Source organism: Schistocerca gregaria, chromosome 1 (genome assembly GCF_023897955.1).
Source record: "Schistocerca gregaria isolate iqSchGreg1 chromosome 1, iqSchGreg1.2, whole genome shotgun sequence".
Taxonomy (NCBI): Eukaryota; Metazoa; Arthropoda; class Insecta; order Orthoptera; family Acrididae; genus Schistocerca; species Schistocerca gregaria.
In genome coordinates this window covers 530,873,770-530,888,894 of record NC_064920.1, presented here as the reverse complement: position 1 = coordinate 530,888,894, position 15,125 = coordinate 530,873,770, and the positions used below count along the sequence as shown (strand labels likewise).

At 49.6% G+C, this 15,125-nt stretch overlaps 1 protein-coding gene across 2 annotated transcripts in view; it reads right to left on the bottom strand.

Annotated features, from left to right (window-relative positions):
- LOC126280249 (transient receptor potential cation channel subfamily A member 1-like) overlaps positions 1–15,125 on the bottom strand; it is a 68,446-nt gene that overhangs the window by 42,777 nt on the left and 10,544 nt on the right. For both annotated transcript variants that reach the window (XM_049979754.1, XM_049979763.1), the window contains exon 2: positions 2,741–3,020. In XM_049979754.1, coding sequence (XP_049835711.1) covers positions 2,741–3,015 — 275 coding nt within the window. In that variant the 5' untranslated portion in view covers positions 3,016–3,020. The remainder of the gene's footprint in view (positions 1–2,740; positions 3,021–15,125) is intronic.

Below are 15,125 nucleotides of genomic sequence, written 5' to 3'. Positions count from 1 at the left end.
CTTCAATGAGCGGAAAAACTCGCGAGCCGAAGAAACGCGCGTCACTCAGTGGCCGCCATGTGCAAATATGTGGTTTCTTTTTTAATAATGAGTTTGTGTTCTGTAAATCTTGTGTTGAGTCCCCGCTTGTTGAGTCGCTTACCTAGCCAGGGTCCTATTCCAAGTGCTGCGACAATTCCGAGTATCCTATTTTACTGATTTGAAAAGCAATTACCTTCCACAACAAAAGGTAATAGACTTTGTGGAGTAGTAAAGAACATAATCATTTATCGTGCATAAATTTTGAAATACACCCCGTAACTTTCATAAGGATGGTTAAAGTTTCATGAAAGTACAGTTACTGAGGGAAGATTTAAAGTATTCTGTTTAAAGAGTCTTCTTATTGAAATCTTAGTACGGTATTGCAGTTACCTGCAAAACTATGTTGGTTCATGATATTTACTCGTTAGCAGAATTGAAGGATCAATATAAGGATAAATTATTGCCCAGATTTTGAAATAACAGTGTTTATAATTTCATATGTTAGTAGTTAACAATGTTTGTATCATTGTGCTCTCACTTAAATGTTCAGTCTAAATCCGACTCTACTGATAGACTAGTCTCTGAGACTCCATGTTAATAGTGGACCCAGATTTACATTCAATATTACAACAACGGTAGTCAAGAAGAATAACTTTCATTCTTATAACTTGCATATACTATAGTAAGCAAATAGCAACAAGTATTCAGACTATACAAGATTCAGATATCACATGTCCCATCTGAGTTAATCAGTATAAAGAAGTGAATGCCCCTTGAGAATACAAATAATAATCGGTACTAATGATTCAGTTAGTTGAAAACTATTTCAATGGTAGTAATTTTCAATAATTAAACTGACAAAAGAACCTCTTGTCCAGGTTATTAGTGCTCCACCGTTAGTAATCATTTACCTGTAATGATCATCAGCTTCCTAGTGTAATGTACAGATAGTAAGTGTTACTGACAGCTAGTTATTGCACAAACGTATTAATACTTCTCCTGTGTAGTTCATGTCAAACCACTGGGACATTACTTGCTAAATTTCGCTACTGCCTTGTATCTCATCAGCAAAATAGTATTTCATTATCAAATAAAGTCAGCACTAGTGGTCAACTTTCTTCATAAACCACGCTAGTATTTGGTACAACATCGCCTAATTAGGTTGGTGGCCCTTTCCTTTAACTTAATTGCAGTTTACTTGATTACTAATACAACGTTGGTTCGATTACCATTTGTTCTGCTACAGTTTACTTTCAATAGAAATCATTAGAGAAACAAAAACAGTCCCATAACTTTCCATTAAGCACGATCACGGTCAAGGAAGTATCTTTTCACAGGAGTAACATTGTCAGTGGACAGTTAATTTATTAGTAGCAGGTAGTGTTATAAACTCTCAGTGCTAAAAATAAAGATAATTCATGTAAAATTTGAAATTTTCCCGGCGAATCAATTGTTCAAATAGATTTCGGGCTTGCAGCCGGTCGTCGTAAACTTCGTCGCACGATATTTCGGCTGGACAACTGCCAGCCATCTTCAGGTGAGCCGAACGAGGACTGACGAAGACGTTCTCCTTTCCGTCTTATATAGTGCGCTGATAGTACTGCCGCGCATGCGTTGCAGTCGCGGAGACAGAAGAACCACACCGCCCAGCAACAGCGCCCTCGCTGATGGAACTGCGAAACACTGGAAGAATGCAGGTACAAATCACCCGTCCCAAACCATGAGTGTACTTAAAATCCTTGTGCACAGGGCACACACGGTGTCGGATGCAGAAAATTTGCCTAAGGAACTTGCACATTTAAGGACGGTGTTCAGAGACAATGGTTACTCGACCCGGCAAATTAACAGGGCCTTCGCAACTATCGCCAGGAACCGGGAAGTGGATAAAGAAGAGAGTGCGCCAGCCAAGTCCCTAGCTTTTCTTCCCTTCGTTGGTAATATCTCTTTTAAAATAGCAAGGATTCTAAATACTTTTCATGTGAAAGTTGTTTTTCGTCCGCCTTCTAAGATTTCAGATTTGCTGGGTTCGGTGAAGGATGATCTGTTGCTGCGGAAGGCGGGAATTTACAAAATACCGTGTCAGTGCGGTATGGCCTATATAGGACAGACAACACGTACTGTGGAAGAGCGTTGTACAGAACATCAATGTTGCACCCGTCTACTGCAACCCAGTAAATCTACAGTTGCGGAACATTGTATTTCTAACGGACATTCGGTGGAGTACGACAAAACTTCGATTTTGGCCGCAGCAACAACTTTTTGGGTCTCCATTATTAAAGAATCCGTTGAAATACGCAGTGCTGGAAATTTAATGAACCGGGACAGTGGTTACCAATTGAATAATGCATAGAATCCCGTCATCACAGAAATTTTCTCGAGACGAAGACGCCAGAAGACATCGATACCAGCGGCCAGCGACAATACCGACGGCACCTGAGTTTCGCAGTTCCATCAGCGAGGGCGCTGTTGCTGGGCGGTGTGGTTCTTCTGTCTCCGCGACTGCAACGCATGCGCGGCAGTACTATCAGCGCACTATATAAGACGGAACGGAGAACGTCTTCGTCAGTCCTCGTTCGGCTCACCTGAAGATGGCTGGCAGTTGTCCAGCCGAAATATCGTGCGAAGAAGTTTACGACGACCGGCTGCAAGCCCGAAATCTATTTGAACAAGATAATTCATATTATACAGACTTACGAGACTTTATTTCAGAGCTACTCACCGGGCAGCGTAATGAATCGGCTCCGGGACGATGACGTTGACGTTTGGCTTGACGCCACATTCGAGCAACTTGTTAACGAAAGCCGTCGGGAGGGTCGGTCGGCGGCACGCTATCTCGAGGCAGGTGGCGAAGTGCGGCTTCCCGTAGCGGTGGGAGGGTTCGACCCGGCCGCCGTCCAGGAGGCGGCTGAAAGCCTCGTAGTCGTTGTCCAGCAGGGCTTGCAGCAGAGCCGCCTGCGCCTCATCCTCAGCGTGCTGGATGTTTTCTCCTGCCATCCGCTCTGCGGGTCAGATCAAACACAACGGTGTGAATGGGCAGTTCTTTGACTTGATTTTTTTCGGTGAAATGTTCTAAAATCATGAAATACGTAATCAGAGGCGTGCTAGGACAGTCCACGCAGTTGCGATGCCCACTATGTTCGGGAGGCACCCACCCACCCACCCACCCACCCACACACACACACACGCGCGCGCGCAACTGAGTACAGCTGCTACTTGGCCACGCAAATGCTGTGCTGAGTTTCAACTACTGCAGGAGGGAATGTAAACCATTAGAGAAATTGTTTCTCTCATATACATTCTTCTTATACGTCTTTAATTTCAAACCAAAGTTGTATACAAAACAATGTGCTGTTATGTTTCCTTCCTCGCCGTCGGTTTTACAGAAAACAGGAAAGTTGTATTTATGGTCTGTCGACTCACGATTAGAATACTATTACGGACTGTGAATCGTTCAAAACTTTGAAATACTATGAAGAATGCTGTCACTGAAGCTACTGTTCTCGAAGATGGAAGCAGAAGGAGAGATCTCTCTCATGCCCCAGATACCAATGATCTCACAACCGATTGAACGAAGTGTTTTAAGCGACCTCAATTTCCAATCAAGATTTCGTTTGCAATAACAATGAACAAGTGCCAAGATCAGAGAGAGGGGTAAGATAATAGAGAGTGGAGGAAGAGATGGCCAGAAAGAGGGGAGGGGGAGGTGCTTCGCTGATAGAGGGGGCACTAGGAGGAGATGGACAAACAGAGGGGTGAGGGGCGGAGAGTTGAGTATATGTATCCAATTCCAGTACGTATTTAGGAATTGCGAAGTGGTGCCGGGTTTTCTGTAAAAGAATATATTGAGCAGCAGCTCAAGGTGTTACGTGATGTCACTTCTACAATTAATTTAAGCCAATAAATTTCCATTGTTTCCGTGCATCTTTTGAGTAAATTTTTACCTGTGGTCTTGGAACGATATTCTCGTTTTGTTGTCGTGGTAATTGTTGGCGAGGCTTGCTATAAACCAGTTTAACCAACTGGAGGCGGTGCGATAAACTGTTGGTGGTGAACATACTCCAGCCCAGTGGTCGGGCCTCGAAATCTTCCTTGAAATACGCTACCTGACAAAAAAGTGAATTACCCAGAATTGGAGGACGAAACCAAATGAAACTTCACGGGTTGAAAGGCAAAGTGATGATATTTCAGTCTCTACAAAAAGCCAAATTTACAAAGAAATTGGTAGTATGAGCCCAGTTCTCAGAAAGACGTTGCACCCCCTCTGGCCTGGATACATGCATGAGTCGATTGGTAAGGGCGTCACGAAGTCGCTGTACCCTCTCCTGCTGCAAATTGGCCCCAAGTGTTGTAACTGGTCCTTCACATCCTGTATATGTGCACTGGGGATGAAGTTACCATCCAAGCTGGTCTCAGACATGTTCTATCGAGGACAGATCTAGGGACCTTGCTGGCCGTGGAAGAACGTCAACATCACGCAGACAATTCATAGAGACAGGTATCGTCTGTGGCCGAGCATTGATTTGTTGAAAAAATGTCTCCATGATACTGTCACATGGAAGATAACATACGAATACATAGAATGTCTCTGACGTACCGTTGTGTACCAGCCATGACCTGATGTCATATCCAATTGTTCCCCACCCCATGGTGCCAGGAATAACATCGTTATGCCTCTGAAAAAAATTGAAAAAATGAGACTTCTCCCCAGGTCCCTGCCACACTCGACGATAGTCATCCGGGGTATTGCAGAACCACTACTCATTGCTGAACCAAATGCGACGCCATTCATCGGTTGCCCATACTTCCCGCTTATGGTACCACTCAGAAGGCAGCTGTTTTTGTAGTGGTGTTAATGGCAGCCTACACAGGGGATGGTAATTACATAGTTTGACTGCTACTAGTCTCTGGCCAATGGTGCCGGGTGAGACAAAATTGCAGGGAGCCCATTACTTGTTCTCGTACGGCGGGCACAGATGTGAGGGCGTTACGATGTGCTTGGTGCACGGTACTGCATTCTTCCCTTGTGATCATCAGATGTGGTCGGCTGGAACCTCGACGACAAGTTTGCCTGCTGCCACAGTCCCATGTCATTAAATATTTGACCACTATCATATTGCAATGCCCCACAAATCTGGATATTGTATGATTCGACCAACCGTCCAAATACAGAACCATTCTGAGACACCTCTGACGTCTGTCAGGTGCTGATAACGCTATGTCATTTAAGTACACAGCATCTTCGTGACATTCACTGTGATCGCTCATCTGAAGCTGACGCTGGCGCTGAAAAGACGAGCCTATCCTTGGCTCGAGATGGTGCAGTTTGGACAAAAATTTGTCATTCCTGAGTTTCCTAGGGGGGAAAGAATAGATCGTACCATTCTTGTTCATTAGTCCTTGCTGATGGACCTGAAAAAGAGAAAGACACACTCTGATGGGGGATTAGTAAAACTTAATCCCTCAGCAGGTCAGGCCAACGTGTGGTTGGCCTGTGATGAGGTTGTTGGCCCAGTCCTCGGATGAGCCGGTTGCGGGAGTGGCCCACTTTCTCGTAGAACTTCTTGTCGATGGCGCGAAACCTGTCTCGGAGAGGCAGGGTCCCGGTGTCCTCGTGGTGTTGGCGCGTCGAGAAGCGCCTCGGAAGATGCATAGCAGTCGTCAGGACGCGGTTCTGTATCCGCTGCCGAGTCACAATGTGAGCATCTGCGGCTTTCCCCCAGATCACGGCGGCATACTCTAACAGTGGGCGGACCAATGTTAGGTGTAGCGTGTTGCCGTGTTGCGGTGGCAATGACGACTGCAGGTTTAGCAGCGGATACAGGGCGCGAAGACGTCCTACTGCTCTCCCTTTCACATCACGGATGTGATGCTTCCAGGTAAGCCTTCGGTCTAGGGTGATCCTTAGGTATTTCGCCGTCCCATTCCATGGGATACGTTGTCCCAGGATTTCGACTGGCGTAGGCCCTGGCAGCAGAAGTCTTCGGGTGAAGACAACTGCCTGGCTCTTCATGGCGTTGACTTTCAACCACCATTTTGTTGCCCATGAACCCAAGGCGTCGTACCCGCGTTGGAGGCGGTTTCTCAGCACTTGGGCGTTCACGCTGCGAGTGAATAGGACAGTATCATCCACGTACAGCGCCAGTTCAACACCTATCACTTTCGGCGAGTCGACAGTGTACAGGGAGTACAGCGATGGGCCGAGTGCCGACCCCTGCAGCCCTCCTGCACGTATCTGGCGGTCTGTGGACGTGCCGTCGTCGGCCCTCAGGTGGAAGGTTCGTTCAGACAGGTACGACCGCAAGAGCGTTGTGTCGGACGTCGGTATCCCTTGTTCATAAACTTTGAACTCGAAACCGTTGTGCCACACCGAGTCAAACGCTCGGGCGACATCGAGGAATACTGCCACAAGGTATTCCCTTGTTTCCAGTGCCCTCATCGCCGGTTCTACCACCCACAGGACTGGTGGGAAGTGGTAAGTTCTAGAAACCTCAACTGCTCGTCCGGGATGATTCCCTCCAGCGAGACGTGCCGCATCAGTCTTCTCACATACAAACTCTCGAAAACCTCCGAGAGGGACGGGAGCAGGCTGTTGGGTCGGCAACTGGATGCATGGCGGGGGTCCTTGCCGGATTTCAGGATGGCAACATCCACCGCGTGTTTCCACGCATTGGGGTAGACACCTGATCGGAGGATCTCGTTGAAAACATCGGAAAGTTGCCGGTGTAATCCCGGCGGAAGATTTCTTAGCAGGAAGTTTGTGACGCCATTGCTGCCTCCAGCCTTCTTGGGGTTCAGCGAGTGAAGATGCACAACAACTTCTTCCTCCGTTATCGGCTCGATAACGTCGCCTTCCTCCCTTGCGGCGCGGAAGGTTAGTAGTTTCTCGTGGACTCGCCGTATGTGATCGACGTCGACGACGTCGGCCACCGGTGTGAAGTGCTCGACTGCTGCCTTAATTTCTCGTTTCATGCGGTTTAAGCAGCGCCTCGTGTCTGGTTGGCCATTCACGAAACAGTCGGTTCTTCTCGGTAATCGCGTCCAGGATAGGGCGCCGTAGCTGTCACGAGAAGTCTCGTGGCCCTTGGCGATGTCTCGGCGTGGCTTCATCTGCTGCTCGGAGTATTCTTCGGTTGAAGAATGCTAGGGCGGCGTCTGCCCCTACCTCTGCGGGGTTTGGCGCGTCCTCGAGCAGTTCGAGGGCTTTTGTCTGAAAGCGCTCGGGGTCGAGCCTGTGATAGCTCGGACGACTCTCTGGAAGAGAAGCTCCTACCACGCCGAGGCCAAAAATTACCGGTACGTGGCCGGAGGTCAGGACGTTAAGCGTCTTCGCGATAGCGAATTGCCCGATGCCCTTGAGAAGGACAATATCTAGCACGTCCGGTTGTCCCCATACAGGGTGATCGCGCCGTTACGGTGAAAAACAGAGGAGAGGCGGCGATCGCCGCGGTTGACAGTTCGCGAGTTCCATTCGGTGTGTTTCGCTCTGAAATCCCCGGCAATGAAAGCTCGCTCCTCCGGCGGCAGCAGGGCGTCGAAGTCGGCTTCGTCTAGTTGTCTGCCAGGCTGCCGGTACACCGACACGAAAAGAATCTTTCCGGCGGTGGTGTTGACGGCCGCTCCTGTGGCCTCCAGCGCATTAAGCGCCAGCAGTTGAACCCGATGGTGGCGCAGTGACTTCTTCCCGTAGATGGCAGTGCCGCCCTCGGGTGGAGGCCCCTAGCGTTGAACGTGCAAATGGTTAACCCATAAATATGGTCGTTATCCATTTTAAGGCTGGCTTCTCCCTGCGGTGGCCTGGAGGGCCGCCGTCACTGCTCCCACAAGCACCGGTAGCTGAGTCATCAGCTGGTTGAGCGACCGCAGAAGCGCGACCAGCTCGGTGGTGTCTTCCTTCGCTGTTTCGGGAAGGTTTGACTCCATCGCGACGTTTCCCGTAGCCAGCAGGGGAGCGCCGTGTCGGGAACCCCCTGCACGGACGGCAACCCTACTTGCAGCCGCGGGCGCCGGCAAACCGGCCCTCGACTGCAGGCGGTGCCGCTGGCAAAGGCAGCTGCGACGGCTGCGGTGCCGGTGCGATCTCCCCTGCGAGCCGTTCTGTCCTCTCGGAGGGGGCTGAAGGCTTTCCCTTGGCGACGTCCGCGAAGCTGCGATTCGGGTTTACGCGACTGACGCGCTTCCTGCGCTTGAATGCGGCGCGTCCTCGATAACAGGCGACGTGGTCCCGGTTGCAGGTGCAGCACTTCGGCCGGTCTTCTTCCTTCTTCGGGCAGTCCCGCGACTGGTGGTCCTCGGCGCACTTACAGCAACGCTTAGGTATCCTGCAACATTTTGCCACATGGTCCATGCGCTGGCAGTTGAAGCACTGGGCTCGCCTGCCTTTCGTACGGAATGGCTCGACTTTTACGTCGAGTCGGCGTCATTTTCAACCTGAAAAATTTTTCCATTGTCAACGTTGTCAACCAATACCAATAGGAACAAGGGCATATCCCTGTGGGTCCTGGGCGACTTCATCAGGCCGACGTGGCGTGTCTGGAAGCGGATTACCTCCAGCTGCCGCTGTAGGAACTCCGGCTCCATCTTGAGCAGCAGGTGGCGAAAGACGACCTTCAGCTGATTCAGCTGTTCCCTGCTCTGCATAAAGCAGTTCCACTTCTCGGTTTCGCAGAGCTGCATGAGTTTTGCGTGCCCCTCTATGCATTCTGCTCTAACCTTATACGTATCGGTCCCCGCGATCATCTTTCGTGGTTTTACGACTAAATAGAGCTTCTCTCTCATCTCACTATAGCCCTTGCGTCACTGGATGGTAATCAGCGACGGGCAGTTTCGTCGCCATAGTCGGTGTGGTCCTGCCCCGTCGGTCTCGGCTACTTCCAGCAGACCTTGGTTCAAATGGCTCTGAGCACTATGCGACTTAACTTCTGAGGTCATCACTCGCCTAGACCTTAGAACTAATTAAACCTAACTAACCTAAGGACATCACACACACCCATGCCCGAGGCAGGATTCGAACCTGCGACTGTGGTCGCAGATCTGCATACCGGTTTGCAGCCTGGACCTGTTCCTGCGTCACCAGTTCGAACACCCTGGCTCTCGCTGTGTGGCGCCGGGAGGGCGCGATGAAGCCTTCTTCATCGGGTTTTCTCAGCGAAGCGGTCGTCCTGCGATGCACCCTCCTCTTCTTCCTCCTGACGCTACCGGAACTTGGGTGGGGGGGGGGGGGGAGGGGAGGGAGTGTCCTCTATGGCCACAGCTGGGCGATTCCGGCAGGTTTGCTCGACCTCTCCAGGCTTGTCCGGTGTTGCCAGACTGCATGTTGGCGGGGGCGTGGCGGCTTCTGTAGCCGGCGCGGCTGGTGCGACTGCTGGCGCAGCAGCTGTCTTGGCGGCTGCGAAATGCGCTTGGATGTCACGATCCACGGGTACGAAGGACCGGATTCTCGAAAGTACCCCCTCCCTGTCCTCTTCTGTGCCCATGGCCAAACGTTGTATGTAGATGCAACTCTCCTCTGGGGTCAGCCAAGCAATGACGGCGGCAATTTCCTCCTTTGTCAGGGGGATCGGTGGCTCGATACGTCGCCTCCGTCCTGAGAGTGTGCAGGCGCAGCGCTGAACCCTCGCGTCCATCCGGCGGCCGCGCACATCACTCTCGCTCTTCGTCTGCGTCGGTGGTGGGGGTCAGACGCTGCCGTCGTCCGAGAAACCTCCCATCTGCCACACCCTGCGTCCCGCCAGAGCGATCATCTCGTTTCGACTCTTCCTCCATGTCGTGGCCCCCAACACAACAACTTTGCTTTTTTAGAAAGCGATGACAATATTTGCTTTCTTTGATAGGGGGTCACGCTACGTGGATTTTGCCACCCGAGTCCCTAAAGGCTCTTGCAGGCTGATGTCGAATCTGGAAGAAACGCTGGTGAGGGAGAACACGCAAGGCGAGTACCCAAATGCGCGAACCCGCGCACCCGGTCGCTGCAAGATCACGAGTAGGGGCTAGCCTCGGCAGCGCGAGCACAGAGCTTCCGCACACTTCGGCAGCCACAGCGCAAGTGTGTGTGCGTCGCCGCGTGTATCGCTCATCTGACGCTCTTCTGTCGCCTTATATACCCTACCAAACCTGGTCACAATACTAAATGCGGGCAGCACTAGAGCACTCTGGTGGACGTTCTACCTACCACAGAGAACTACAGTTCTAAACCCGTCGGCACACGAACCTTGCAGAGTTACTAACCTCCAAACGTACAGGGCAATATCTGGCATGCTAGATGTTCTGAATTTACGTCTGAATATAGACCAATGAGATGACAGAACGCCACCTACGTGACATGCATGCCCTCTCTGCTCAGTGCAGAGTCGCCAAGCCACAATGGTTTACAGTTCAAATGGCTCTGAGCACTATGGGACTCAACTGCTGTGGTCATCAGTCCCCTAGAACTTAGAACTACTTAAACCTAACTAACCTAAGGACATCACACACATCCATACCTGAGGCAGGATTCGAACCTGCGACCGTAGCAGTCACACAGTTCCGGACTGCGGGCGTAGAGCCACGAGACCACCGCGGCCAGCGGTTTACAGTTGAGGCCTATATGTTTATATGCCGTTTCTGAGCATCGGCACGAACTTCCTGACTGTCCTTGTTACCATGTACAATGTCCTCCTCTCAATTGGATTTTAACCCGACCTGTGGAAGACTTCCCGTGTCCTGCTGCTCCCTAAACCTAACAAATCCCCTCTGATACCTCTTCCTATCGTGCCATCTGCCTCACTTCCGTGCCCAGCAAGTTCTGCGAGGCCATCCTCTCTCACTGTATTCACCTCCACCTTAACCACCTCCATCCTCTTACCCAATGTAGCTTCCGGCCTTCCTTCTCCACCGACGACCAGCTCCTTAACATTACCAATCTTCTTTCCCTCCAACTTAACTCCTGTCACTCCGCTATATATGTTTCCCTTGATCTCCAAAACGCCTATAACCGTGTGTGACATCCTGGGCTCCTCTTAAAACTCCAGACCTATGCTCTCCCCATCAGCTTCGTCCATCTCGTTGCTTCCTTCCTCTCCAATCGTCCCTCCTATATGACTATCCACAATTCCAACTCTTGTACTTTCTATCCTTCTGTCAGCGTGCTCCAAAAGCTTCTGTCCTTTCCCCTCTCCTCTATCTCCTGTACACTTCTGATATGCCCAAACCTCCCCCACCTGTTCATCTTCTCCAGTTTGCTGATGACACCGTCTTCCTAGCCCTTTATCCTACCCTTCAACGGTCTCAACGTACCCTCCAAACCCACCTTGATCAATTCACCACTTGGTGCAACCAGTGGTTCCTCCGTATCAACCCCTCCAAGACCCAGGTTATCATCATAAGGCTTCACCACCCTCTCCTTCCATCTCCATGATTTCTACCTCACCATTTATGGCCATCCTATCCACCTCACTCCTACCCTCAAATACCTTGGCCTCACCCTCGACCGCCACCTCACCTGGACTCCCTATCTCCTTACCATCCAAAACAAAGCTCACAACTGACTCTGCCTCCTGAAACTCCTGTCCGGCCAGACATGGGGTCTGCATTATTCCACCATCCTTCACACCTACAAATCCTTGATCCGCCCCATCCTCTGTTATGCCAGTGTAGCTTGAATTTCCGCCCCTCCCCAGTTCTATAAAGCCCTACAAAACCTCGAACGCCACGCGCTCTGCCTCGCCTTCCACATCCGCCTTCCGTCCCCCACATGCATCCTTTAATACCTCATCCCCTTCCCCCACCTTCTCCTTTTCCTTGAACACATCTGCACTCTATATATTGTCCACTGCATTGATCCCCCTCACCCCATGGTGCCTCCCTTCTTCTCTACTCTCAACCTGTTGCCTCGCCTTTACCGTTGTGTCCCACCCTCTCTCCATCACCACACATTCCACCTCCTTCCCCAACACAACGTCCACCATCTACCACTCCCGGACGATCAGCTTCGCCTTGACATCCACCCCTCCTACCAACTCTAACCCCATCTTCCTGCCTCCTCCTCAGGGCTCCCTCTCCTCCCCCTCCCTTCTCCTGAGCGGATCCCCCTCCTACTCCACCTCCCTCTCTTGTTCTCCCTTTCGGTGTCACTTCACTCCCTCCTCCCTTGTCTTCCCTCTTTATCTCCTGCCCCACCAGTCTCCTGCCTCTTAGTGTACCCACTGACGCCCCTACTCTCTTCACCCTGCCACCTCCTTTGCTGCCCCTTGCTCTCCCCTCCTTTTCCATCCTCTCTGACCTCTCCCTCGGCAGGTCCCACCTGGGAGTTTCATTCTTCATTGTGAGTCCTCCAAGCGGGTTTTATGTGTGTTGTTCTGGAGTGTTTTTAACACTGTGGCCGACTTTTAACCTGTGCACCTGCATTCAGTGCCTTCTTTGTGTTTTAAGACTCGCCAACTGCGTTTTTCTTTTGACTTTCTGGTGATATTTTTAATTTTTCCCCCATGAACGTCTCCATGTAAGTGTATTTTTCCCTCCATTTTCTCCCCTTACTCTGTTTTATGTTCCTCTCTTTTATAGCCTTATGCATGTAACGTTTTATTCTTGTTTTAGTTGCCATGTCCCTCAGCTGAAGAGCACACATTCACCACCACCTCCACCAGAACTGCCTCCTTCCCTTGACCCAATGTGGCTTCCGACCATCCTTCTCTGCCAATCTCCTCTCCCACCTGACACACGTCCTTTCCACTCACCTCAATTCCCGTCGCTCCGCCATCTTTGTGTCCCTTGACCTTGAACACTCCTATGACTCTGTTTGGCATCCTGGCCTCCTCTTCAAACTCCAGATTTACGCCCTCCCCATCAACTATAGTTCCTTCCTCTCTCACCGGTCCTCCTATGTTACCATTCACAACTCCAACTCTTACACCTTCTACCCCTCTGCAGGTGTGCCCCAAGCTCTGTACTTACCCCTCCCCTCTACCTCTTATACACGGCGGACATGCCGCAGCCCCCACCATCTGTCCATCTCCTGCAGTGCCTGCCGGTGTGGCCGAGCGGTTCTAGGCACTACAGTCTGGAACCGCGCGGCCGTTACGATCGCAGGTTCGAATCCTGCCTCGGGCATGGATGTGTGTGATGTCCTTAGGTTGGTAAGGTTTAACTAGTTCTGAGTTCTAGGGAATTGATGACGTCAGCAGTTAAGTCCCATAGTGCTTAGAGCCATTTGAATCATCTCCTGCAATATGGCAATGACACCGCCTTCCTTGCTCTTGCCCCCTCCCTCCAACGTTTCCAGCTACTCCTCCAGTCCCACCTTCACCTGTTCACCGCATGGTGCAACCAATGGCTTCTTAAGATCAATCCCTCCAAGACCAAGGCAATCATCGTAAGGCACACCACCCCTTCCTTCAGCCTCCTAGATTTCTACCTTACCATCTATGGCCGCCCCATTGCCCTCATTCCCATCCTCGAGTACCTTGGCATCACCCTCGACCGCTGCCTTTCCTGGACCCCTCATCTCCTCACAGTCCAAGCCAAGGCACGTAACCATCTCCGACTCATCAAACTCGTCTCCTATATCGCGGGTAATAGCGAGGCTGGCGACTATTTCTCTTTACATGTACAGCTTTGTAGATAAGTAATCCAGATCCACCAACTAAATCTGTGTAGCAACACGTCGTACAATTTATCGAGCGCGCTGCATAACGCCAAGAGTACACTGATTCTGGGAACGCCCACGTGTGTGATTTCACGCGAAATCTCGGCAGCTCCAGAGGACGGACGAAAACATTTCAAACTGACTGCTTAAAGTACGACATTCCTCTACAGAAACTTGGCTTTAAGGAACAATTAGTATGCGTTCACTTCATATTTAACTATCAGGCACCAAACGGACACGTTAAATAGCTCATGCATCTCTAATGGTAATTAGCCGAGCGGTCTAGGGCGCTGCAGTCATGGACTGTGGGGTTGGTCCCGGCGGAGGTTCGAGTCCTCCCTCGGGCATGTGTGTGTGTGTGTGTGTGTGTGTGTGTGTGTGTGTGTGTGTGTGTGTGGGTGTGTGTGTGTGTGTGTTTTCCTTAGGATAGGTTAAGTAGTGTGTAAGCTTATGGACTGATGACCTCAGCAGTTAAGTCCCACAAGATTTCATACACATCTGATCATCTAATGATAAATTTGCTCATGAGTGGTGTCAACTTAGTAGTGGCATTCCACATGGTTCAACTTTGGGACCACTCCTGTTCTTGCAGTTTACTAATGACCTTTCATCAAAAACCGGCAAAGCAAAAATAGTGCTCATTCCTGATGATGCAAAAGTCATAATCAAGCCTAACAAAGCAGCACCAATGGAAGGAGCAATAAATGGAATATTAAAAAATGGTATTGGTTGGTTCTCAGTAACTGATCTATCACTAAATACAGAAAGAAAAAACAATTTATGCAATTCTCTCAAGGATGATGTACATCATTACAATAACAGTGTAGCAGAGGGGAGGGGAAATACATAAAACATGTTGCACAAAATTCCTGAGTGTGTATAGTGATCGGAATTTGAATTGAAATCACATGTTATATATCTTCTCAAAGGTTTGTGCTCAGCAACTTTTGCTTTAGTGTGACTTTACTTCTTTATAATTACATAACTTATAAAAAATGAAGTTGTGTGCGTTATACATATTTTTTCACAAAATAAACAAAATCTACTTATCTCTTCGTCGTTTTGATCAGCTGTTGTATACATATTTATAAGAAGACAAGATTTTTCGATTTTTTGGGTTGCATCTGCTTGACATGGCGATTAGTTTTTAAGATAAAAACATAAGACTTGCGAGTTTCGCATTTCTTCCAGAAACAAAACATGACACTTAGAGAGCCTCTTATTATTCAGGTTTGTTTGTTTCTTTTGCTGACCCCTAGTCTGGTTTCTCTACACAAGAAAATCAGTTTTCCATAATTTCAGGTCCTTAGGAAAAGGGAAAGGGGTGCCTCTCCATTTGAAAAATCGAAGAATGGCATAATATCGTGTTTACTTTTTATCTCAAAAAATGTTGTTCAGAAACACCGTTTCAGCGGAAAACTTCATTACTTTTAGCTTCGTCGTTAATACTATATTATTGCATTAACTTTAATAATAAATAATAGAC